Source organism: Leucopleurus acutus (assembly GCF_964270905.1).
Source record: "Leucopleurus acutus genome assembly, chromosome: 8".
In the NCBI taxonomy this organism is placed as follows: domain Eukaryota; kingdom Metazoa; phylum Chordata; class Mammalia; order Artiodactyla; family Delphinidae; genus Leucopleurus; species Leucopleurus acutus.
The window spans coordinates 59,886,854-59,910,300 of record NC_139151.1 but is presented as its reverse complement, the minus strand read 5'-3'; the positions used below and the strand labels follow the sequence as shown (position 1 = coordinate 59,910,300).

Here is a 23,447-nt window from a genome sequence, read left to right as displayed (position 1 = left end):
TAAGCACGCCCGGCACCTCCCCCTCGGACAAGGCCCTCTCCTCACAAACCTTACCCTAGATAGACTCTCCCCAGTCAGCCTCGGTTACGAAGGAGCCCTTCCGCTCACACCCGCCTCTCCAGCATCCCCCTTGGGCCCGGGCATCCCTGCGGGCGCCCAAACCACACGCCAGCAGCGGTTACCTGGCCCCGCTCTCCCGCTCCTACTCTGGCTTCCCCCGGATTGCGTTGGTCGCGGGCTCGCGCCAGCGCCGTAAGCACACAATTAGTTTAAACTATGGCCCCGCCCCCTCGCGCCGCCCTTCAATTGGCCCCTGTCGGCTGGCGTCGCACGCAAGAGCACGCTGGAGGACCCGGGAAAAGGAAGTGTGAGGGCCACTGGAAAGGGAGAAAGGGTGTCACAACTTCCGGACCCCGGCCCTCGGCTTGAGGGCGAAGGCAAGTACAAATCGCTGCACTGCCCGCGGCCTTGGAACCCAGCCCCTGACGGACTACAGCTCCCGGTAGGCATCGCGGCAGCGCCTACGGCGCTCAGCTGGGACGTGGTGACATAGGTAGTTACCATAGAGTTGCTCTGAGTAACCCTGAGATAGTGGGACGCAGAGGCTGGAGGGGAAGCAACTGCGGGTGAGTTGGGTGGGAAAACAGGAAACCTGCTCTAGGGGACAAGAACTCTATGGAGAGGGGAGGGGCACCCAGAAAGACTAAGATCTTCCTTTCTCGGGGGCCTGAGACCTCCCCGCCTTACCCCTTATCCCTTTTCGCAGTGAACAAGACACAAACCCATATGGGATAGACGGGCGCGGGGAGGGAAGGGAAGGCTGAGACACATACCCAGACAGATTTGGGGGTGCTTAAGAACCTCCCCCATCACAAAGATGGGACCCCCTAATACTACTGTCTCAAATCCCTGACACATCTTGGGAGATCTGAAACGCCTTCAGACATGGGGTTGGTTTTCCTCTGGTCGACTGAGACCCTCTTCAAGACATGGGAGTAAGATTAGAATAAATCACAGTCCCTAATTCTGGATTTGTAGGAAACTTTCTGGGGCTTGAACTGCCCCTTTCCTTCCAAGCAGGAAGACCCCAGGGGAGAGCCTCCTTTTCAGAGAGTCAGCAGGATCTTCCCACACATACTTATTAGGGGTCCTGTCCTTAAATTACCTCTTCTCCCTACACCTCCTCTGTGGTCTGCTTCTCCAAGTTCTGCAGTCAGAGCTTCACTCCTTTTACAGTCTTCATGACAGATCTGTTACAACTTACCCAGTGTCTTCACATCCAGTCTTTCTTTTGAGCTTGGTGAGCCCAAGGATATTTATCCCCATTTCACAGATTGGAAAACTGAAACCTAGAGAGGAGCAGTGACTTGCTGGAGGCCACACACCAAGTCAGTGACAGCTAGGACTAGACCCCTGTTTGCCAACTTCCAGCCAAGTCTCTAGCTTGAGCCTACAGCCTCTCTAGCTTAAGGACTTGTTCAAAGTAGTAAGATAAACTGCCCCAGGGAAAAGAAACTTGTATCGCCTACATTGAGTTATTTACATTTCAGCCTGAATGGGTTTCAGATCCTTCCTTGAAAGTTTAAATGGGGAAAGAGAACTAGAGAGACTAAAGACAATGGGAATCAAACAGATTTAACTAAACAAGAAGTAAACAGTCTTGCTAACACAGCACCCATGTCTGATGCTGCCATGATTAGTTAGCTTCTGGCTGGCTCCTAGCTGGCCCTGATTGGTCCACTTACTGTCTTAAACCTCCGCCATGCTTGGTCCTAGGCCCACTTCCCACCTCACTCTAAGATTCTCTTCTTGGATATTCTCATCCACAACTTCATTTACCACCTATATGCAGATGTACGGGAGTGTGTATCTCCAACTCCACCCAACCCTCATCTCCAAGCTCCAGATCTATAATAACCAATTGCATCTTCAACATCTCCGTCAGGATATCTCAAAAACATCCAAACTCAACATGTTTGCAGCTGAACTCATAATCCCTATGTACTCCAAGCCTGAATTTCTTCCAGTGTTCTCACCTCTGTCCACCATTACAGAAGTCAAAACAACAAGCATTATCTTTAATACCTCTTTCATTTCCCATCCATCATAAAATCCTGTCAGCTTTACTCCTAGTATCTTTTCTCTGGTCGTAGCTACCATCACATCCTTCCTGCCTTCCCTCCGAGCCATTTTGCATACTGCAACCAGAGTAATCCTTCAAAATGCAAATCTGATATTGTTCACTTTCCCCACAATACCCCCAATTAAAAATATACCTTGGGATTCCTATTGCTTAGCATCAAGCAACATCTCAGCTTGGCTCCTACCCACCTCTCCAGCCTCCAGTCTAACCATACGTTTCCCTCCCACTCTCCCTCCAGTTATATGGCCTTCTTTAAGGTCTTCAAAATTTCAAGTAACCACTTACCATAGAGCCTTCACACATGCTGTTATTTCTTCCTGGAATGTTCATCTTTTCCCTCTGCCATAGTTAATTTGTATGTATCCTTCATATTTCTCTCGATCACTATTTTTTTTTTTTTTGGCCGAGCCGCGTGTCATGTGGGATCTTAGTTCCCCCACCAAGGAGGAACCCGCACGCCCCTGCATTGGAAGCACAGAGTCTTAACCACTGGACCGCCAGGGAGGTCCCTCTCAATCACTTCTTTAGGACTATCTCCCCTGACTGCCTAGAGCAGCTCAGATCTCTCAATTATAGCAACGTCGTGTCCCTCTCCTTTATAGTGTTATTCACTGTTGCAATGTTTAACATATTGTTAAGTACCTACTACTTGCCTCCACTGTCAGGATACAACCATGAGAAAAACATGGCTTCTGCCCTGGTGGAGTTTATGTACACACAGATAGTAAGGAGATAATACTAGTGTTACGAGTGCTACCAAGGGTAAATATAGGGTGTTATGGGAGTCCAGAAGAGAAGTCGCACATCCAGACTTGGGCATGAGGGTAGGCTCCTCAGAAAAAAGGGAAACCGGAGCTGAGTCATTAAAAATTAGCAAGGCAAAAAGAAGAAACTGTACTCCAAGCAGAGAAAGCTGGATGTGCAGAAGCCCAGAGGCAGGTGCAGGGAACTTACTCCAAGTAGTTGCATTTGGCTGGCCTGCAGAATTGGAGGTGAGGATAAGAGATGGGAGTAGAGAGATGGGCAGGAACCAGTTTGAATTTGGGGCCTACCTTTGGCACCTAGAAATATAACTTCCCAGAATACATTAGATTATGTGGAAGACTTTTCATGACGGTCTTTGGTTTTCCTTCCACCTGTAGCCCATAAATAGAAACCCTCACTAGGCCAGGCTGTTGAATCTCCTATCAGATCTCTTCATCTCAATATTCCTCACAGCTTCCTGGGCCATAATGTTGCTACTTACCTGAGAGAGAGAAGAGACAGGCTATCAACAAATCAAATTCCAATTGTTAGCAATTTCCAAAAACTAAAAACAAATTTCCATCATCAACTTGGGATTGGTTAAATGAAGTTAAATTAAGTAAAGTTTTTTTTTTTTTGGTACGCGGGCCTCTCACTGTTGTGGCCTCTCCCATTACGGAGCCTGTTCCGGACGCGCAGGCTCAGCGGCCATGGCTCACGGGCCCAGCCTCTCTGCGGCATGTGGGATCTTCCCGGACCGGGGCACAAACCCGTGTCCCCTGCATCGGCAGGCGGACTCTCAACCACTGTGCCACCAGGGAAGCCCAGTAAAGTTTTTTTTTATATATAATTTTATTTATTTAATTTTATTTTTGGCTGCGTTGGTTCTTCATTGCTGCACGTGGGCTTTTTCTAGTTGCAGCGAGTGGGGGCTACTCTTTGTTGTGGTGCGCGGGCTTCTCTTTGCGGTGGCTTCTCTGGTAGCGGAGCATGGGCTCCAGGCGCACGGGCTCAGTAGTTGTGGCACATGGGCTTATTTGTTGCACGGCATGTGGGATCTTCCCGGACCAGGGCTCGAACCCTTGTCCCCTGCATTGGCAGGCAGACTCTCAACCACTGAGCCACCAGGGAAGCCCTGCGTTGGGTCTTCGTTGCTGCGCGCAGGCTTTCTCTAGTTGCGGCGAGCGGGGGCTACTCTTCATTGGGGTGGGCGGGCTTCTCATTGTGGTGGCTTCTCTTGTTGCGGAGCATGGGCTCTAGGTGCGTGGGCTTCAGTAGTTGTGGTTCACGGGCTCTAGAGCGCAGGCTCAGTAGTTGTGGCTCGTGGGCTCTAGAGCACAGGCTCAGTAGTTGTGGCGCACAGGCATATTTGCTCCACGGCATGTGGGACCTTCCCAGACCAGGGCTCGAACCTGTGTCTCCTGCATTGGCAGGCGGATTCTTTTTTCTTTTTTCTTCTGACTCCCAGGCCTTATTTTTTTTAAAATAGATCTTTATTGGAGTATAATTGCTTCACAATACTGTGTTAGATTCTGTTGCACAACAAAGCGAATCAGCCATATGCATACACGTCCCCATATCCCCTCCCTCTTGAGCCTCCCTCCCATCCTCCCTATCCCACCCCTCTAGGTTATCACAAAGCACCAAACCTATTTCCCTGTGCTATGCTGCTGCTTCCCACCAGCCAACTACTTTACATCCGGTAGTGTATATATGTCAATGCTACTCTCACTTCGCCCCAGCTTCCCCCTCCCACTACAAGTCCTCTAGTCCATTCTCTCTGTTCCTGCCCTGCAACTAGGTTCATCAGTACCACTTATTTTTTTTTAGATTCCATATATATGTGTTAGCATACGGTATTGGTTTTTCTCTTTCTTACTTCACTCTGTATGATAGACTCTAGGTCCATCCACCTCACTACAAATAACTCAATTTCGTTTCTTTTTATGGCTGAGTAATACTCCATTGTATATATGTGCCACAGGCAGGCGGATTCTTAACCACTGCATCACCGGGGGAGCCCAAGTAAAGTTAAAGTAGGGTACACACAAATTCTATGGAACACTCTGCAGCTATTAAAAAGGGTAAGAGAGTCTACAACAATTTGAAAAGAAAAAAGTAGCTTTACAAAGGAACAGAAAGTATGTGTTTATTTTAAAATATACATAAGTTTGTTATATATGTCTTCTAGGAGGTTATATTCCCAAACTGTAAATCATGAGCGTTCTTGGAGAGTGAGATGGAGAGCCACACTTTTCGTTTTCACTTGATGTATCTCTCTATGTTGTTTGACTTTATTCAGCTATCACGTTAACTTTTAAAATTAAAAAAGAAAAACAGTAGGGCTTCCCTGGCGGTGCAGTGGTTGAGAGTCCGCCTGCCGATGCAGGTGACATGGGTTCGTGCCCCCGTCCGGGAAGAACCCACAGGCCGTGGAGCGGCTGGGCCCGTGAGCCATGGCCGCTGAGCCTGCGCGTCCGGAGCCTGTGCTCAGCAACGGGAGAGGCCACAACAGTGAGAGGCCCACGTACCGCAAAAAAAAAAAAAGAAAGCAAAACAGTAAATGATATTTCCAGTCGGGAGAAGAAAAACTCCAAAACAGAGCAGGTATGCCCCTAACCCTGTCATTCATCAATTCAGTCAACGTAGACAAATGAGGAAGGCGCTAGGGTCTGACTAGCTCCTGGTGATGAGGCTGAACAGCAGCTGGGAAAGACTGACTCCAAAAACATAGCCACTGGAGCAAGTAAGGCAACCTCAAGGCTCGTCAGTTCTCCCCAGCAGTCAGGTTCACTATGTGACACCTTGAAGATATCATTCATTTATTCCTTCATTTCTTTCATTTCTCCATTTATCCATCAAGGCTTTAGTGAATACCCAGGCTTGGTGCAGGGTAATGGTGGGAAGAGAGAAAGAAGTCTGACTTCTTTCCCTGTCCTCAAGCTTACAGGGAGGGAACAGGAAGTAGGTTATAAAGAAATGAGTACAGAGAGTACAACTGGTTCAATTTATTGAACACCTGCTACAGGACATACAACAGCTCTCAAGACAGGGTTTGTCTCCATTTTACAGATAAGGAAACAGGCTGTGATGAAATTTTATTCAAAGTACAGTGGGGGCATATATCAGTTAGTTATTGTTGTATAACAAACCATCCAAAAACATGGTGGCTTAAAACAATGAACACTTACTATTGCTTCCCAGCCTCCGAGTCAGCCATGTGCTTCTTCTGGTCTTGGCAGGGCTCATTCATGTGTTTGCAGTCACATGTGGGTTGGGTGACTCTCGTGATCTTGCCTTCGGGTAGGCTGGCTATAGGCTAGTCTAGGATGGCCTCACCTGGGATCACTGGCTTTCTTTTTCACGTATCTCACCTACACGTTTCTCATATCCCTCCAGCAGGCTAACCATGTTCTCTTGGCACTGGCAAAGAGCACAGGGCAAGTCCTCTCTTTAAGCTTCTATTTGCTTCATGTTTACCAACATCCAGTTGGCCAAAGCAAGTCGCATGGCTGAACCCAGCATCAGAGTGGATGGAACTACAAAGAGGGCAAAAGAGATGGATACAGGGGAGACCATGATAGAGTTCATCAAGGGAATCAATCTGATACAGGGCACAATGATCAATTTTATCTGGAAAGAAAGTCTTCATCAAAGAGGGTATGCTAGAGCTGAGTACTGAAACATGAGAGTATTCACTAAGTAGGCAGCTGTTTCTTAGAACTGGATGCAGCCTGGTTTGCCACAATCAATAGCAACCCAGCAGGATTTCCTGTGCTCTTTACAGACAGGGTTCTATTATTTGTATCTTGGCTTCATTCCTTCTGGTCAAGCATAGGGCAGCAGGCGCTGAACAAATGTTTGAAGAATTGAATTAAATATCTTACTGTGAATGAGGTGTGGACTGAAATAGCTGAACCTCGGAGCCAATTGTTAGAAAGTGCAGCTTAGCATCAACACCCCCAAAACAGAAATCCTTGTATTTGGCAGTTTCTCATTCATTCCTCCCACAAACATTTCCTGAGTGCCTGCTGTAAGCCAGGTTCTGTGTTAGATGATGAATAAGACACAACACTAGCTCACAGCCTGGGCTGGTGTTTAAATGGAGAAGACTAATAACCCTTTCCAACGGGCAAATTTGTCGAACTACTTGGGGCTCCATTTTATCTTTAATAAATAAATAAATTTATTTATGTATTTATTTATGGCTGCATTGGGTCTTCGTTGCTGCACTCGGGCTTTCTTTAGTTGCATCAAGCAGGGGCTACTCTTTGTTGCAGTGCACGGGCTTCTCATTGTGGAGGCTTCTCTTGTCGCGGAGCACAGGCTCTAGGCGCGCAGGCTTCAGTAGTTGTGGCACATAGGCTCAGTAGTTGTGGCTTGTGGGCTCTAGAGTGCAGGCTCAGTAGTTGTGGCACATGGGCTTAGTTGCTCCGCGGCATGGGGGATCTTCCCGGACTAGGGCTCAAACCCGTGTCCCCTGCATCAGCAGGCAGATTCTTAACCACTGCGCCACCAGGGAAGCCCCAGGGCTCTATTTTTAATACTAACTCATCCAGAAAAATGCTTCAGGAGCTGGTGCTACACAAAATCAGAAGTCCTTTGGAACTGCACTGAGGTTCTCTGATGGTCAAGATTAATGGTAAAAATCCGCCCTTAAATGTTTTAAGCTAAAATCCATGTCCTGTAGTGCTGAACTCTGGGGTTCCAACTTGAGAAAAGTATCCAGTCTTGCTCAGAGGCATCAAACTTCTTGTGGGTTCTCAAGTGGGACGCGTCTAGGTGAGAAGCAAGCCAGCTTCCTCTATTTCTACAAAAGAATAATGTGTTCTTTGTTGTGTCTGTAGATTTGATATCCAAAGATTCAGGTCTCCCCAATCAACAACCCATGCCCATCAGGCCAGTCTCACACTTGACAGAGAATTCATCTGTGAAGTGACTCAAGCCATCACTTACCCAAAGCTCAGTTGAGACTGCTGCTTTTTGAGAGGAAGACATTCACTTTCCATTCCTCTAAACCTGTTAAACTCTATCCTTCATATGTTAAGTCACCAAAAAAGGAATTTACCTAGACTGTGTTAAGCTTAAGCTGAATTATAAGCTCTCAGGTCCATGGTTTTTTTAAGAGGAATTCCATTTTAAGAACATTTGTGAATTTCATAGTCTCTGGATACAAATTGTTTCTTTGAATTGAATGATGAGAACCACATATACTAAGGTTTCCACTTTTGCTTTAGTTGCCAGGAATTTCAGGGATAAATAGAGGCATAGTTTCCTAATTCCCTGGTTCATCTCTCTCTCTTCCTTTATTCTGGCTTCTAATCTTTCTCTTCCATGTTTTCATTTTCTGTATCTGTACTGTCCAGTATGGTAGCCTCTAGTCACAAGTGGCTATTAAGCACTTGACAGGTAGCTTGTCCCAGTTGGGATGTGCTGTAAGTGTAAAGTATCTCAAATTTTAATATCAATTATATGTTGAATGATATTTTGGATATATTAGGTTAAATAAAATATATTATTAAACATAACCTCACCTGTTTCTTTTGACTTTTCTACTAGAAAATTTTAAATTACATATGTGGAAAAAATATATACACATGGCTTGCATTTGTGATGTTCATTATATTTGTTGGACAGCTCTGTTCTACAAATCATCCTGTTTTATGAGTGTGTTATTACCATAAAATACCTCAAATCCTTTTGGAAAGCAAGTAAAGTAGTAAGTGCAAAGGAGGTGACAGTAGTGGATGAAGTGAGAAGGGGAGGTTGACTGGGACATGTATTTGTCAGTCTATTTGTCTTTTGTTTGTGTCAGCTCTCCTCTTCACAGGTGAGTGGTGTTCTCATGGCTCTGCCCAGTCGAAAAATTCTCAGCTTTACTTGAGCTAATAAATTGGAAAGGATCTGATAAGACAATTCACACCACATTGTAAATGACTGATAACACTGTGTTCACCCCTCTCAAGGGGTATTTCCATTTTAACAGGGAACAATCCCTGAACCCAAAGGAATGAATCCCTAATGGCGGAGTTTCAGGCATCAGTGACAGGTGAGTGAGAGTGAGGCAGACTCTGGTCTTATATGTATGTATGTTTATATATGTATGACTACATTCAGGACGCAGCTGAAAGTAGGGTCTTCCGATGAAAAGATAATGGGGCCGACAGACAAGGTGAGCAGAGAAGGTAGCAAATCCCCATATGGGTCAGACTGCAAAGGGCTGTCAGACACCAGATCCAGTGCAGGCCCTCAGGGGTTTGTTAAGCAATAGAATAGCCCAGTTGATGTCACCAGAGGGTAGCTATAAAGACAGCCTTCATGGCAACTACTATGGAGTAGCAGAAAAGGACTCAGAGTAGGATTCAGAAGACTAGGATTGTAGTCCACAGCTGACTCACTGGCTTAACTTTGGGCAAGTGCTTTCACCCTGGGGCCTCAGTTTCTTTGGAAAGTAGAAATGGGTATTATAACTATCAATGAACTCTAAGGGATGTGAAGGTGCTCAGAGAAGTAGGAAGTGCCCTACAAATGCAAGGAATCATGATTGTTATCTTAAAGTAGAAATGCAGCCATGCAAACCTGGAGTAGTGGAGGGTATATAGCAGGGGTGGAGAGCTATGAGGAAACCTGAGGGCCAAACACCAGTCCTTCTCTGTCCTCCCAGGCTGAACCCGGATTCCCAGGGCCCATGCTTCCACCTGACAAATGATGGCTTGAGTTATGAACAAACAGGACTATACGAACACTTCGGTGCAAGAGCCCCCTGTGGACTACTCCTTCCGAAACATCCACGTGACCCAAGGTCAGCCCCCAGAGCACAGCATTCCACTCACCATGGCAGCAGGATGGGTGTGGTCCCTAGGGAGAAGCCAGTCTTCTACTTAAAAGCCTAAAGAGATTCTTTGCATAAGCATATGGGATATTTGTTGCTGCTATTTTGGGGAGAGTAGTGGGTAGGAAGGTGGGAGTGGAAGAGTTTGGCCTTTTAAAAAATTACCAGCAAATCTGAAAGGACCCAGGGGGCTTTCAGGGTAAATGATGATCTTCAAAAGAAGCCAGGCTACAGCAAGACAGTCAGGTGGAAGAAAACAGGAGAGCCAGTCTATCAGCCAATAGTATATTCTCCACTTTTTACCTGGAGAGAAGAGACTAATGAAAGGAAAACACAGGCTGCTACAGAGTCCAGCCAACAGGCAGAACCCACTCTGAGGACACAAGCCTGTTCTGATCACTGGTAAAACATGTAAGGTCTTGTTATTAACAAACTGGCATGTTTCCAGTCTAAATATTTATTGACAAATTTTATATTCATTTCAGTCATATCCAAATTTATTCCATTATCACCCACACTTATTACAGGTCCCAGCACTGCCCACGCTCATTCCTGTTTTATCATTCAGTGTGTGTGTAAATGGGCAGCTAGTACCTTTCAGGAGGGGACAGAGGGAGGCTCTCATCAAGATCATATTCTCAAGAGAATGTGCTTCTTCCCAGGGAAGTTCTGCTGTCTTTGTTATCTGCTCTCATAAATACATCAGTACGTCTGCCTTCACAGAACACAGGTTGGCATCAACATAACCTAGAGCCATTATCTGGCTTTGGTCGACTCTCTTAGGCAAGCAGCGGCCACCTTTAAGTTCAGGAAGCACATGAATAGTTATCAAGGGTACTGGATACTACTTGGGTTTGGGTTTAGGGTACTTACTACTTGGGTTGCCGTCAGCTACAACAGTAACTCCCATTTGTTCTCTCATAGCACACACCCACTTGCCGTGATCCTCCTTTATTATGCACAGCATCACTTCTGATTGATGTAGTCCATGTTTCACAGGGTTTTAGCTGCAATAATGGCTATGTACAAGATAGCTGAGGTGACAGAGGAAGGAGAGAAGTATGGCTCCTACCTACCCTGAGAATTCCTAGATCTGAGTGGGGAGTGTGGCTTAGCCCTCTATGGTGTCCTCAGAAGGAGGGGAGAGACAAGTTACTATGACCAAGGATAACTGCACAGCACAAAACATAATCTGCGCAGATGCCCTGTCTTTCATTTAACAGTTAAATCTTGAGCACCCACTATTATTAAGCCTTCTATATATGTGTGTTTAGGTCTGTACACGTATGCCAGGCATATGCTCCTTGCTGAGTGGGGAAGGGAGGAGAGGCACATCTAAGCCCCAAAAGGCCAGTCCCCTCAGGTTCCCCAGGGCATTTGGCACACTTACTTAAAATTGGGGTTAGAGGACAGGGTAGAGTTTTGGGGTACCTGGTACACTATTTCCTGAATTAATCAATATGTGGATCATAGAATCTGAAATGGCAGTGACTTTAGAAGGCATCCAGTCTACTACCTCCAACCCATAGTGCTCTAACTGCTCACAAACCCAGTTAAGGGAGTCCCATACCACACACCTACCAGCCCTTCCATTACAGGGTGAGGAATGACACAAGAAAGTTCTTCACATCAAACACGTGTTCTCTGTGGACACGTGGGAAAAGCTGCATGGCAACCCTTCATAGATATGAAGACAGAATTATGTCTTCCCCAGATCTTCCTGGGGCTAGACAACCCCTAGTTCTCTGAGTGTTGATATCTGTTGTCCAATTTCCAGACCCGCCTTGGCCTACTCTGAACAGGGCAGCTTTGACAGATCCTCAGGCAATGCAGTGCTCTGATGGAGTCTGCGGAGAGCAGCCTGGACACCCTCCTCCACCCATGATCACAGCAATCCCAGGCAGCCTCAAGTTCTAGGCAATGCCATCCCCAGTGGCTCCCCCTGAGCTGGGGATCAGCCCATGCTTGCTGGCATTCCCCAAGCTGCTGCCTCACCAGACTGGAGGCGAGTCCATAGGTGGGCTTATTTTGATCTTAACTTTTACTCATCTCTCTTTTCAGTTCAGGGTTTGCAGTCAGGCGATGTGAGGCTGGGGGTCAGGATTAGGGTTTATTCACGAGCTGGGATACTCCGCTTCATGACCCTCCTGCCACCTCCCCCCCACCCTCAGGCCCCAACTGTGGGTCCACTCACTCCCGGACCAAGACAGAGAGCCACCTGGTGGATGCTGCCTGACCTGCAGCTGAGGAGAAGAAGTTCAAGCTGGGTGGGGGTGGAAGAGAAGTGTGTCTAGTAAGAGCTGAGGAGAGGGTGAAGACAAGTGGACCAGTTCAGAAAGTACTACTTCCTTTCTGAGAGGCAGCTTTAGACAAATAACTAAAGGCATGGAGGCAACAGGAAGCATCTAGTCACCTCAGCCAGAGCTGGTGTATGGTTCTGACTCTGCCACTGAGACTGTGAGCCTCCTGGTTCTCCCTGCCCTGGTTCTTAACTTCTTTAATGGATGCCCCTCCCCCCACCCTCGTTCTGCTTGAAGAATCTTATCTATTTCTCTAACTTGTATACACTCTATGCTAATGATTCTCAAGTCTATGTCTCCTTCATATCCAACTGCTTACTCGGCTTCTCCTCTTTCTAGTACTATAGGAACCTCAGATATGCCAAGGCCAAGCCTGAACTCATCACCTTCCCAACTTTTCTTTTTTCTTTTTTTTTTGATTGATTGATTGATTTTTCTGGCTGCGTGGGGTCTTAGTTGTGGCACGCGGGATCTTCATTGCAGCCATGTGGGATCTTTTCGTTGCGGCACACGCGGCTCTTTGCTGCAGCGTGTGGGCTCCTCTCTAGTTGTGGCGTGTGGGTTTTTCCTCTCTTTAGTTGTGGTGTGCGGGCTCTGTAGTTTGCGGCACGCGGGTTCTCTAGTTGAGACACGCAGGCTCAGTAGTTGTGGTGCGCAGGCTTAGTTGCCCTGCGGCATGTGGGATCTTAGTTCCCCGACCAGGGATCAAATGCACGTCCCCTGCACTGGAAGGCAGATTCTTTACCACTGGACCACCAGGGAAGTCCCTCTTCTCCTTTTCTTAATCCTGTATCAGTTCATAGGACTGGCATCTCACCAGTCATCAAGAACATTGGGCAATACCCTTGAATTTTTTTTTTTTTTAACCGCGCCACACAGCATGTGGGATCTTAGTTCCCAGACCAGGAATTGAACCTGCATCCCCTGTGTTGGAAGTGCAGAGTCTTAACCACTGGACCGCCAGGGAAGTCCCAACACCCTTGAATATTATTCTACCCTTGCATCTTGTCAACCATCAAGTCATGCTGTTTGTATGTCCCTCATCCTTGCTTAAATGACTGAAAGAGCCGAATTGGTCTTCCAGTCCCACCCACTCCCTACAATCCATGCTCCACACTAAACCTTCAGTGATCTTTCTGAATTGAGAGAGCTGTATCATCTCCTTTGCTTTCAACCCTACAGTGGCTTCCCATCTTCTACAGGATAAAGTCTAAGATGCTCAGCCTGGTTTTCAAGGCTCCGTGTCTCCTTTTCCCTCCTTGCCCCCTTGTGTAGTACGTGTGTGTGTGCCCATGCTATTCCATACCTCTGTAACTTTGCTCATGCTCTTCTCACCCTTTCCACCCTTCTTTGCCTGGTTAACGTCTCCTAACCCACTGAGATATCCAGCTCAGGCTTCACCTTCCCTGGGAAACTTCCCTAAGCTCCCAAACTGGGTTAGGAGACCCTTTTCCGTGCTTCCACAATTTAAATAGCATTTATTATAGTATATTCACCGTTTGTTTTCATCTTTCCCATCTGAGCTCCTCCAAGGCATAAACATCTGCTTCACCCCTGCTCTATTATTCATACAGAGCTCATCTCTCATTTTGTTCACCATTGTATATCCAGTATCTGGCACACAGCAGTTACTCAATACTAATGGAAGAGGGAGAGGACATCAAGAGTGTGTGACACTGAAGTGAATTCTATAGGCCCTACCAGTGGATAATTCTGGATTTTGTGCTTCAGCATCTTGGCTCAAGTCCAACACCTCTGCTTCTTGGTTTCCTCATCTATAAAATCCGCCTCCCTCCAACTCCCACACAGGGGTGGTATACAGAGGACCCAATGATACAATAGACCTGAGAAGAGCACGTGACCCAAACCAAGAGTTTGGGATGTGAAGTCTTTGACCCTTAATCCAAGCTCACTCTGACTGCTGGGGCCTGCGGAGCAGTGCATACAGTCACACTGGACACAAGCATGGGATTCTGGCCCTGCCAGTTCCTCTAGCTACAAATTCTCCCAGTTCTGTTCCTTTGCCAACCCCCACCCCGAGCCAGAAAAGCAAAGATGACATACCCAAAGTTCACTCTGTCCCCACAGATCTGTTAAACGAGAAGCCACGGACAGGGCTACGACCACTAAGGCACACAAAGTCAGGGAAGTCTATATCTCAGTCCCTGTGGCTGAACAACAACGTCCTCAATGACCTCAGAGACTTCAACCATGTGGTTTCACAGCTTCTGGAGCATCCAGAGAACCTGGCCTGGATTGACCTGTCCTTCAACGACCTGACTTCCATTGACCCTGTGAGTCCAGAGGGTGGACCTGAAGCCACCTTGTCCAGTCCCCAGCCTCTCCACCTCCCACATATTATCAAGGAAGTAGTGAGGCAGCATGGTGCCCTGCAAAGCACATGGCTGTGGGCTCAAATAGATATAGGTTCAAATACTAGATCTGCCTCAGACTTTGTGACCTTGGGCAAGCTCCTAACCTTTCAAAACCTCAGCCTTGCTGTCTGAAAAATGGGGATAATATGCCAGCATTATAAACATTTTGTGAGGATTAAATGAGAACAAATGAAAAGCAACCGGCACATAGCAAGCCTTCACATAGGAGGCTGATCGTAGCTTATTATTGGGCACCCACTGTGCTTTGTGCCAAGTTCTTTTGCAGAGGTAGGTACTAAAAGTACAGCAGTTACTTTCCATGAACTCAGGCTAAATTTTAAGAAACAAACAAAACTGGCCCCTTTTCATCCAGGATCTGTGCTAGAGGGGAAAGGAGTTAGAGTATGACTTGTAAACTGTTCCCCAGGTGCACTGATCTCAATTTAACTACTATTTTAAAAGCTCTTACGTACCTAGCATGATGCTGTCCCCTGTCCCCTGTTGTGATAGAATCTTAGAACACCAAAGCTGGAATGGTCTTCAGTGAAGGGACAGCTAAGGCTCAAGGAGAAGCAGGAGAGCCCAGGCACCTGGCAAGTCAGTGGCAGTGATAGGACCCAGGCCCATACCTTCTGCCCCTCGGATCACAGTGCTCTGTCAGTGTGGTGCCCCTGTACCCCTTCAAAGGCAAATAAAAGTAGGTTGGAATCAATCTAGTACGGCTCTGGGGGTGACAAATCATTCCCCAAACTCTTCCTTCTCTGCCCACAAGTCAGTCCTGAGCACAGATACACGGCTCTGTCCAGTCTAGCTTCCGGTTTCCTTCCCCAACAGGTCCTGACAACTTTCTTCAACTTGAGTGTGCTCTATCTCCATGGCAACAGCATCCAGCGCCTTGGAGAGGTGAACAAGCTGGCTGTCCTCCCTCGGCTCCGCAGCCTGACACTCCATGGGAACCCCATAGAGGAAGAGAAGGGGTATAGGTAAGTGCCCTGCCTGGAGGTGGGCTCCGCTGGGCTCCCATGAGGGAAAGGAGGAGCGTTAGGGTTAGAAACCTAACACCATCCTTCTGCTATGCTTGGACCAGGGAAGGGAGTAGAGGGCTTTAGGCATTTCTTGATGTCAGTCAGGATAAATTCAGTCTCCCCCACACTCTACTACAAGTCCCTCCATTCCTTGCAGTCAGAGGAGATAGGAGCGACTGGTGGAGGGGGAAAGGGGTTCTAGAAGGGGGCCTGACCCCCAGCCCAAGTCTTCCCCACAGGCAATATGTGCTGTGCACTCTGCCCCGTATCACCACGTTCGACTTCAGTGGGGTCACCAAGGCAGACCGTTCAACAGCTGAAGTGTGGAAACGCATGAACATCAAACCCCAGAAGGTCTGGATCAAGCACAATGCACTGTGAGGTTCCAGGGACCCCAGCAGTCCTGAAGGCCTGGGGATGCTCAGCTTGGTTTGACAATAAATGATTTGAGCTGTTCAGCAGAAGTCTCTTATACCATGTAAAGATGCCCCCCAACTCAGGCAAGCGCCTGTAGCTCTGGTCTTACTTCACTGGAACAAGGAGGAAGTGGAAGGAGAGGCCTGCTGGCTTGGGACGCAGGAGACCTGGGCTGATTGCATGGCCTTGGGAAACTTATCTAACCTGTCTGGGCCCCTTTTTCACTCTTTAGGTCAGATATCCTGAGGTTAGAGTTGCTTCGCAGAGCACCAAGGTTCTGTGGAGATGCCTCAGAGGCTTCCATGACAGGAGGCCAATAAGATGGGCTGTGACCTCTGAACCCCTCACTTCAATCAATCAGATGAGAGTAGTTCCACTGTCATGTTTACATATCACGATTCTACTTAAGATTTCACTTGATAAAAAGAATCTTCTGCTTGAAACTATGTGTCTGCTGACTCTGTACCAGGTGCTGTTGGTCTCCCTGCATACATCCACTCCCTCACCAGGCTTCTTGGTAATTCCACTGAGCCTGAGGCAATACCCACAACAGTGAGAGCTGCCTCAGATTCAAGTTCAGCTTTGACAGTGTTCCCATCACTGGAGGAGGGACAAGCTGAGTCTTATCATATCTGAGGTTAGTGCAGGCCAAGTCTCAGCTAAGACCTGGGAACCCTGAAGCCTTATCTCCTTGATTCCTTTTAGTGCCCCTAGAAGATGCCCCCTCCCCATCCTCCACCTCGCTGCTCACAGACTTGAGTAGCCAGAAGTAAGTAGTAGTGGGGTGGGCAGGACAGAGGGGCTGGAACCAGCACACAGATGGATACACTTCCTTTATCGAGGGTGACAAACCAAACCAAAACAAAAAAAACCAAACATGTAAAAACCCAGGGTGCTAGAAATACAAACTCAATTCATTCAAATTCAAGCTCATCCAGACCCTGGTCACAAGCCCTCGTGAGGTGCATGTGAGCACCAAGTCAGGGAGAGGGGGACAGAAGTGAGGCCAAGAAAGGGTAGGCAGGGGGTCCTAAGAGGCCCCCTAGTGATCACCCTCACACCGGCACCTGCACCTTCCCAGTGACAGTGAAGACCTACCAGGCCCTGTCCCTGTGACCCCCACCCCACCCGTGGCCAGGGCTTTGAAGGCCAGTCCCAAATGGTTCTACCCTCCCCTGTTCCATCCTCACTTGCTCAGGCTTCTCGCCTCACTCTTCTCCTCCTCCTCCACTTTCTTCTGTGATTAGTAGCAGGTTAGGATACTGTATAAGCCACAGTGAGGCTGGGGGCCAGGGGAGGCAGGGTGGAGACGGAGTGAAGAGAGGAGAAGAAGAGCTGTCCAGGGACCCCTCTCTTCATGGAATCCCAAACTGTACAACCAGCTCCTCTTTTGCGTCCACACGGATCTGAGAAAGTGCACTGTAGGCATAAGCAGCTATCCTGGAGACCTGGGACAGAGGGACCGGGAGAGAGGAACAGAGAGACAGGTGAGAAGGGAGATCCGGAAGCAGGCGGAGGGGATGGGTGGCCAGAGAGGGAATGATGGGGGACAGGGAGCCAAAGAGAAAGGCAGGGATGGGAAAGAAGGGAAGAACAAAGGGTAGCAAAAGAATGAAGGTTTAAGAGAGGGGATGGGGAAAAGAAGAAAAGTAAGAGTGAGGTGGGAGTGAGCAGGGCCCACAGGCTACCAGGCTCCCTAACTCCACTTCCCTACCTCCTCTGAGGTGGAGGGGCGAACCCTGTGCCTCGCTGCCACCCAGCGGCAGGGGCGGGGCGAGGGGTGGCTCACCTGCTGCAAGTCGGCGAACGGGACAGGCTCGCTGGCCAGCACTTGGTGAGGCTGGCTGGTGAGGGACGGCAGCGGCGGCAGCTTCTTCCAATGGGTCAGGCTGCTGCTCAGCACAGCCAGGCGGGTGCTGGCCGAGGGGGAGGAGGGGGGACAGGCAGTCAGGCCACAGTCGGCCCAGCCAGCCCAGGCAAGCTTCACTTCCTCAGACCAGAGAAGTAGGTGACAGGAGCCTCAGCTCACCACAAACCCACTCCAGGCCGACCTCCTTTAGTCTCCATACCCTTGAGTGTCATGGGGCAAACTGGCTCAACAGGACCATCTACTGAGGCACCCAAGTGACTTGGGGCCACCCCCCAGGCCACACCCAAAGGAGAAGCCTGGACTGGGGCCCAGGCTCCAAAGCTGGATCAGAGGGAGGGGAAGGGAGGGGCCCAAGCAGCCTGAGGGATCCCAGCCGGCCAGAGGCTCACCTGTACTGCCTCGCCCGGTCCATGTACTCGTGCTGCTCCATGCCCTGGGAGTCTGCAGCAGACACGTCGATGATGTTGCTTTGGGGAGAAGAGGCAGAGAGGACATAACAGGTGCTTCCGAGATGGACAAACAAGACTCACTGCCAGGTGCCAACTCCAGGGCTATCTGACACCAGTGTCCCTGCCTGCCCACGGGAGCAGGGCTGGGCCCAGAGGCACCTCTTCCCACTGATCTTATCCCATCCCCCATGTCCTGGGCCTGGCTCTCCATCCCAGTCTTTAATATGGATGAAGGAGGTCTGCCCCAGGCCCGGTCCTGTGATGCCCACCTGGCTGTCTTGGCGAGGATGGAGGAGAGCAGTGCCTGCTCATCGGTGCGAGCGGAAGGCAGGCTGTGATAGTTGGGCTCGGCTCCATTGAGGGCTTTGGTGGGTGGGCTGCTAGGGTCCAGCAGCAGCTTCCGCTCCTCTCGGTCCTAGGAGAGGCCATGGGGGTAGACATCAGCCCTGAGGCCCTTAGTCCAACCCACCTTTATTAGGCTCTCTTCTCAGCCCAGCTCTGACCTTTAAGCACCAAAAATATTTTTATTAGGAATATCCCAAGTGCCCAACTGTACGGAATGTCGGCTCTAAGACTCAGATCCTGCCTGCCCTTGGAAGCTAAGCTAAGCTAAGCTGGTGGTCTAGGATGAATTAAAGTGGAACCAAGCAGTCTTAGAGGCCCTGAAAAGACAGGCAGAGGCACAAAGCAGGTATTTAGTAACAGCCCTGCAGCTTCAGAAAATGATCCAGGGCTTCCCTGGTGGTGCAGTGGTTAAGAATCCACCTGCTAATGCAGAGGACACGGGTTCGAGCCCTGGTCCGGGAAGATCCCACATGCCGCGGAGCAACTAAGCCCGTGCACCACAACTACTGAGCCTGCGCTCTAGAGCCTGTGAGCCACAACTACTGAGCCCCCGTGCCACAACTACTGAATCCCACATGCCTAGAGCCTGTGCTCTGCAACAAGAGAAGCCACTGCAATGAGAAGCCCGCACACAGCAACGAAGACCCAACACAGCCAAAAATAAATAAATAAATAAATAAATGTTTAAAAAAAGAAAAAAGAAAATGGTCCAGCCCCCAGCAGAGAAAGGATATTGGAGACTGGAAGACAGAGGAGGTGGAAAATACCAAAACGGAAAATACCAAAACAATGGGGTGTAGAGGAGAAACTAATACAAGTCAGGAGCCCAAGAATGGCCCTCCTAATCCCCCAGACCAGATCCTCCCCAGCAAGGCTGTCTGCTCCCAGGATGGAGAGGCCCTGTGAGGCCAGACAAGGCCCTGGGCCCCAAGGAAAAGCAAGTCCAACCTCTCAATGGCCATTCCTCATATTATCTCAGGACAGGAGTTCCAGCTGCAAACTCTGGGCCCCACAGTCCGAGTGTCCCTTCTTTTTCTTTTCTCTTTTTTTAAATAAATTTATTTATTTTATCTTTGGCTGCGTTGGAGCTTCATTGCTGCGCATGGGCTTTCTCTAGTTGTGGCGAGTGGGGGCTACTCTTCGTTGTGGTGCATGGGCTTCTCATTACCATGGCTTCTCCTGTTACCGAGAATGGGCTCTAGGCGCGTGGGCTCTAGAGTGCAGGCTCAGTAGTTGTAGCACACGGGCTTAGTTTCTCTGCGGCATGTGGGATCTTCCCAGACCAGGGCTCAAGCCCGTGTCCCCTGCATTGCCAGGCGGATTCTTAACCACTGCGCCACCAGGGAAGCCCTTTTTTTAAAAAATTATTTATTTATTTGGCTGCACTGGGTCTTAGTTGCAGCGTGCAGGATCTTTAGCTGCGGCATGTGGGAATCTAGTTCCCTAACCAGGGATCGAACTTGGGCCCCATGCATTTGGAGCATGGAGCCTTAGCCAATGGACCACCAGGGAAATTCCCAAGTGTCCCTTCTTTTATTTTTTTTAATTTTTTAAACATTTATTTATTTATTTTGGCTGCACCAAGTCTCACTTGCGGCATGCGGACTCCTTAGTTGTGGCATGCAAACTCTTAGTTGCTGCATGCATGCGGGATCTAGTTCCCTGACCAGGGATCGAACCCAGACCCCCTGCATTGGAAGTGCAGAGTCGTACCCACTGGACCACTAGGGAAGTCCCCAAGTGTCCCTTCTTGAGGGCAGGTCCCTTCTACTCTCAGGTGATTACTCTCCTCTCTTCCGATGCTCTCTTTGTGTGGGACTCCCAGAACCAAACTTGGTGCTCCCGGTGTATCCTTACCTGAAAAGTTGGAGTTGTTCCCTCCCTTGCCAAGCCACCACACCTCTGTGAATGTGGTTTCATTAGTTTCAGCAGCCCTGTTTCTGCTAGCCTATGCTAATCACCACAACCCCCAGAACTGACCTGGGACCAAGCCAAGTCTCCCTGGTCCTGTATAATTCTATGTGTTATTTCTCCTCGTTTTAGCCCCTTGTTCTTATCTACTGCAATCTTTCTGAATACAACCCTGTCTTGAGCCCATCAGCTGCAAATCCCTGATGGCTTTGTGTCAGCTGCAAACTGGATAAGTGGATATGCTGGGTATCTATCCAAAGCATAAAGAACAAGGGTACCCAGGACAAAACCAGAGACAAGGGTGCATCCTGGCTAAAGCGGACTCACCAGCCCTCAGTGCCAGACCACTGGACTCCTTAGTGTTCCGTTTCAGGCCTATCTCAGTTCCTACCAGACTTTCACACTTGCAGGCTCCCAGCTCCCCTGCCCACAACTCCACAACTCTCCTTACAGAGGATACTTCCTCCTACCCTGCTTGCCCTGCCCTAGGCAGGGCCAGCCTTTTGACATTACTCTTCTGTCTCAAGCCTAGGTTGCCCATGTCCCCAGTTCCCAACAGCATGAGACAGAAGCTATGGGCTTCTGCCTCATCAGCTCCCAACTCCTAGACACCCCGACCCCCTAAAACACAAGCTAAGTACTAAAAACAAGATGTTTGCCAAAGATTAAACTATCTCTAAGGAAAGCCAGCTCCATAATGAAGCCGGAGTTTGCTTCTTCTTATATGTCCATCTTTTCCCCAGCCCCAATTCAGACAGATCCTCCTGCAGGATAAGGGGTTCTCCAAGAACAAGGTTGTTTTCCTGAGACCTAGACTCCTGGAAGAGGCCATGCTACCACAATTAGAGTGGACAAATAACATCACCCCATCCCCAAAAGGGTGACTGGAGCATGGGGGAGGTTTTCACACCAACGTTTGTCCTGGAGTCAACGTCAACCTGGGAGTCAGAGCTTCACTGCCTACTGTAGCACAGACATGTATGTGGCCTATCACTAGCCACCTGGTCTGTGGGCACAGCTAGAAGACACAAGTCTGCCCAACGGATAAAGACATGACTTGGCATCAAAATACCTTGCCTGTGGCACTTCTCAGCTCTGTAACCTTGGCTAAATCACTTAGCCTCTCTGAAGTTTTTCTTCACATTTAAATAGACATAACTGGTACCTATATGACAGATGTTTTGGCAAGAATCAAGTGGGATAACTGTAAAAGGTCTTTGAAAACTGTAACATGTTATACATTTCTCTTTATTATTATAACAAAGGGTCCAATATGAGAGTGTGAGAGGGGCCTGCCCAAGACCCGAAAGAGGGGACAGTGAATGGTTTTGGCTTGTAGACCAGGTAGTAAGCAGACCTTCTCCACGTGAGGCCTCAAATCACCCAGGACTGATCAAGCACCATCTCTGGGGGTTAAAAACAGAAATGAAAGCCCATCAAGGGGAAGGTGGAGATTCAAGAAAACCGCAATTCCAGCTAGAAGCTGGTATCCTTTCTCATAAAGAGTTAACCCTTGACTCATTCCCTGCAAGAGTCCATATTATGGTTTAAGGGACAATTTCCCATTAAACCATAGCTTTCCCAGTAGGCAGGGATATTGCCTCCTATTTCTAACAGGCTGGAGTGAAGTGTGAAGTACTGGCTGTATGGCATGCCTAACATAAGGCACAGACATATGTATATGTTCACTGGGCATTTGGAGACTTAATGAGGCCCAGGGGCCACCCATCCCTCTCATACAAGTGACATTTTCCCCAGCTTAAGTCCTTGACCCAAAATAGATTAACATGAGTCACTGGGGAAAGATCTACTTCCCATTTACCAGTGATATAATCCGTTTCTGTGACCATCTACTCCACTGGACTGGGAGCTACTTGCTGAAACCTTTCTACAGTTTTTGTCTCTATATGTATTGAAATATACAATCCAGGCTTAGAGATAACCAAAACGGCAAGTGGCCAACAATTTGAGACTTCATCCTTGAAAAGGTCTTCCCCTCCTCAGAGGAGGTCAGGCAGGCAGGGCAAGGATTTAAGTGTGGCAGGAAGTTAGAATACACCAAGGGGAAGAGACAGAATTTAAAACTGTAAAAAAAAAAAAAAAAAAAAAAAAAAAAAACTGTACAGGCCTTCCCAGCCTAATCCTTTCTGCAAAAGGATCAGATCTACAGCCAAATTCCCAGAACAAACACCCTTCTAGCTAGAGGAACCCTGAGGCCCCAGGTAGGGACTGCACTGGGGCAGGCCAAACTGAGCTCCCCAGCCCACCTCTCTTTTCCCCCCAATCTAGCCAAAGCTAAACCCGATTTGTTGCTTTCCAACTTCCCACAGGTCCTGATGTCCTCACTGTGTCTATTAAAACCTTCACTGATCAACTCAAATGACACCAACTTCCATAGGCCTTCTCCGACCCCAGATCAGCAGTGACCTTCCTTCTTCAACCCCAGGGATTCAGAGTATACACAGATTCCTGATTCATATCGGGACACTCTAACTCAGAGCCTCAGCTTACCCACCTTTACAATGGATTCACAAAGCCCGCTAATACAAAACACAGAGAAGGAAGCTGGGAAGAAAGTGCTTCCCCGAGACCTAGGCTGAGGATCCTTGAAATTGTAAAGGTCTGAAGGTAGGGAAAGATGGAAGGCGCGGGAGCGAGCGGGACACGCGGCTGCCTGCACATCCCAACACAGGGGCTGTGCAGAAAGAAATGAGGCTTTAAAAGGGGTAGCAGCCCGGCCCGGCGTCTCCTCTGTAATCTGTCCTCTCCGGGCCCCCGTACTCAGTGAGCCCTGAAGTCCTGCTGACCCTCTTCTGCAGCCTTTTCTCTTGGCCCCATGCCCCAGGATCTCTGCCCTCACTCCCGAGCCCCGCCCGCGGCGGCCGCACCTGGTCCGAGTCCTCGTTCTCGCTGCTGTAGCAGCACCCCATGGCGGGGGTCGGGCCGGGCGCTCAGGCCGCGCCGAGGAGGGACGGCGTCCGTCAGGAGCCCTTCCGGTCACATGACCCACGCCTGCATCCAGCAAGTAACCACCGC

At 48.8% G+C, this 23,447-nt stretch overlaps 2 protein-coding genes across 4 annotated transcripts; one reads left to right on the top strand and one right to left on the bottom strand.

Annotated features, from left to right (window-relative positions):
• Window positions 1-369: 369 nt before the first annotated feature.
• LRRC51 (leucine rich repeat containing 51) lies at window positions 370-16,513 on the top strand. Of its 2 annotated transcripts, XM_082844189.1 has the most exons (6): window positions 370-502; window positions 8,854-8,936; window positions 9,552-9,689; window positions 14,108-14,313; window positions 15,229-15,377; window positions 15,659-16,513. In XM_082844189.1, exons 3-6 carry the CDS (start codon window positions 9,608-9,610, stop codon window positions 15,798-15,800), a joined length of 579 nt encoding a protein of 192 aa, XP_082700315.1. In that variant the 5' UTR covers window positions 370-502; window positions 8,854-8,936; window positions 9,552-9,607; the 3' UTR covers window positions 15,801-16,513. The 2 variants fall into 2 exon arrangements, with proteins under 2 accessions (XP_082700315.1, XP_082700316.1); XM_082844190.1 differs by lacking the exon at window positions 15,659-16,513 and having other exon boundaries at window positions 15,229-15,535.
• On the bottom strand, window positions 6,346-23,447 carry LAMTOR1 (late endosomal/lysosomal adaptor, MAPK and MTOR activator 1). Of its 2 annotated transcripts, none has more exons than XM_082844192.1 (5): window positions 23,300-23,447; window positions 18,425-18,570; window positions 18,096-18,173; window positions 17,626-17,752; window positions 6,346-6,426 (listed from the first exon to the last, which is right to left on the bottom strand). In XM_082844192.1, the coding sequence occupies exons 1-5, from the start codon at window positions 23,339-23,341 to the stop codon at window positions 6,412-6,414; spliced, it is 408 nt and encodes a 135-aa protein (XP_082700318.1). In that variant the 5' UTR covers window positions 23,342-23,447; the 3' UTR covers window positions 6,346-6,411. The 2 variants fall into 2 exon arrangements, with proteins under 2 accessions (XP_082700318.1, XP_082700317.1); XM_082844191.1 differs by lacking the exon at window positions 6,346-6,426 and adding an exon at window positions 16,655-17,284.

Excerpts from the sequence above, each read along its gene's own strand:
- LAMTOR1 (XM_082844191.1), bottom strand. The coding sequence starts at position 23,341 with ATGGGGTGCTGCTACAGCAGCGAGAACGAGGACTCGGACCAG. Across the intron at positions 18,174-18,424 it reads ATCCTCGCCAAGACAGCCAG|CAACATCATCGACGTGTCTG; the intron begins GTGGGCATCACA and ends TTCTCCCCAAAG. Across the intron at positions 17,285-17,625 it reads CGTTCGCCGACTTGCAGCAG|GTCTCCAGGATAGCTGCTTA; the intron begins GTGAGCCACCCC and ends CCTCTGTCCCAG.
- LRRC51 (XM_082844189.1), top strand. The coding sequence starts at position 9,608 with ATGAACAAACAGGACTATACGAACACTTCGGTGCAAGAGCCCCCTGTG. Across the intron at positions 14,314-15,228 it reads ACCTGACTTCCATTGACCCT|GTCCTGACAACTTTCTTCAA; the intron begins GTGAGTCCAGAG and ends CTTCCCCAACAG. Across the intron at positions 15,378-15,658 it reads GAGGAAGAGAAGGGGTATAG|GCAATATGTGCTGTGCACTC; the intron begins GTAAGTGCCCTG and ends TCTTCCCCACAG.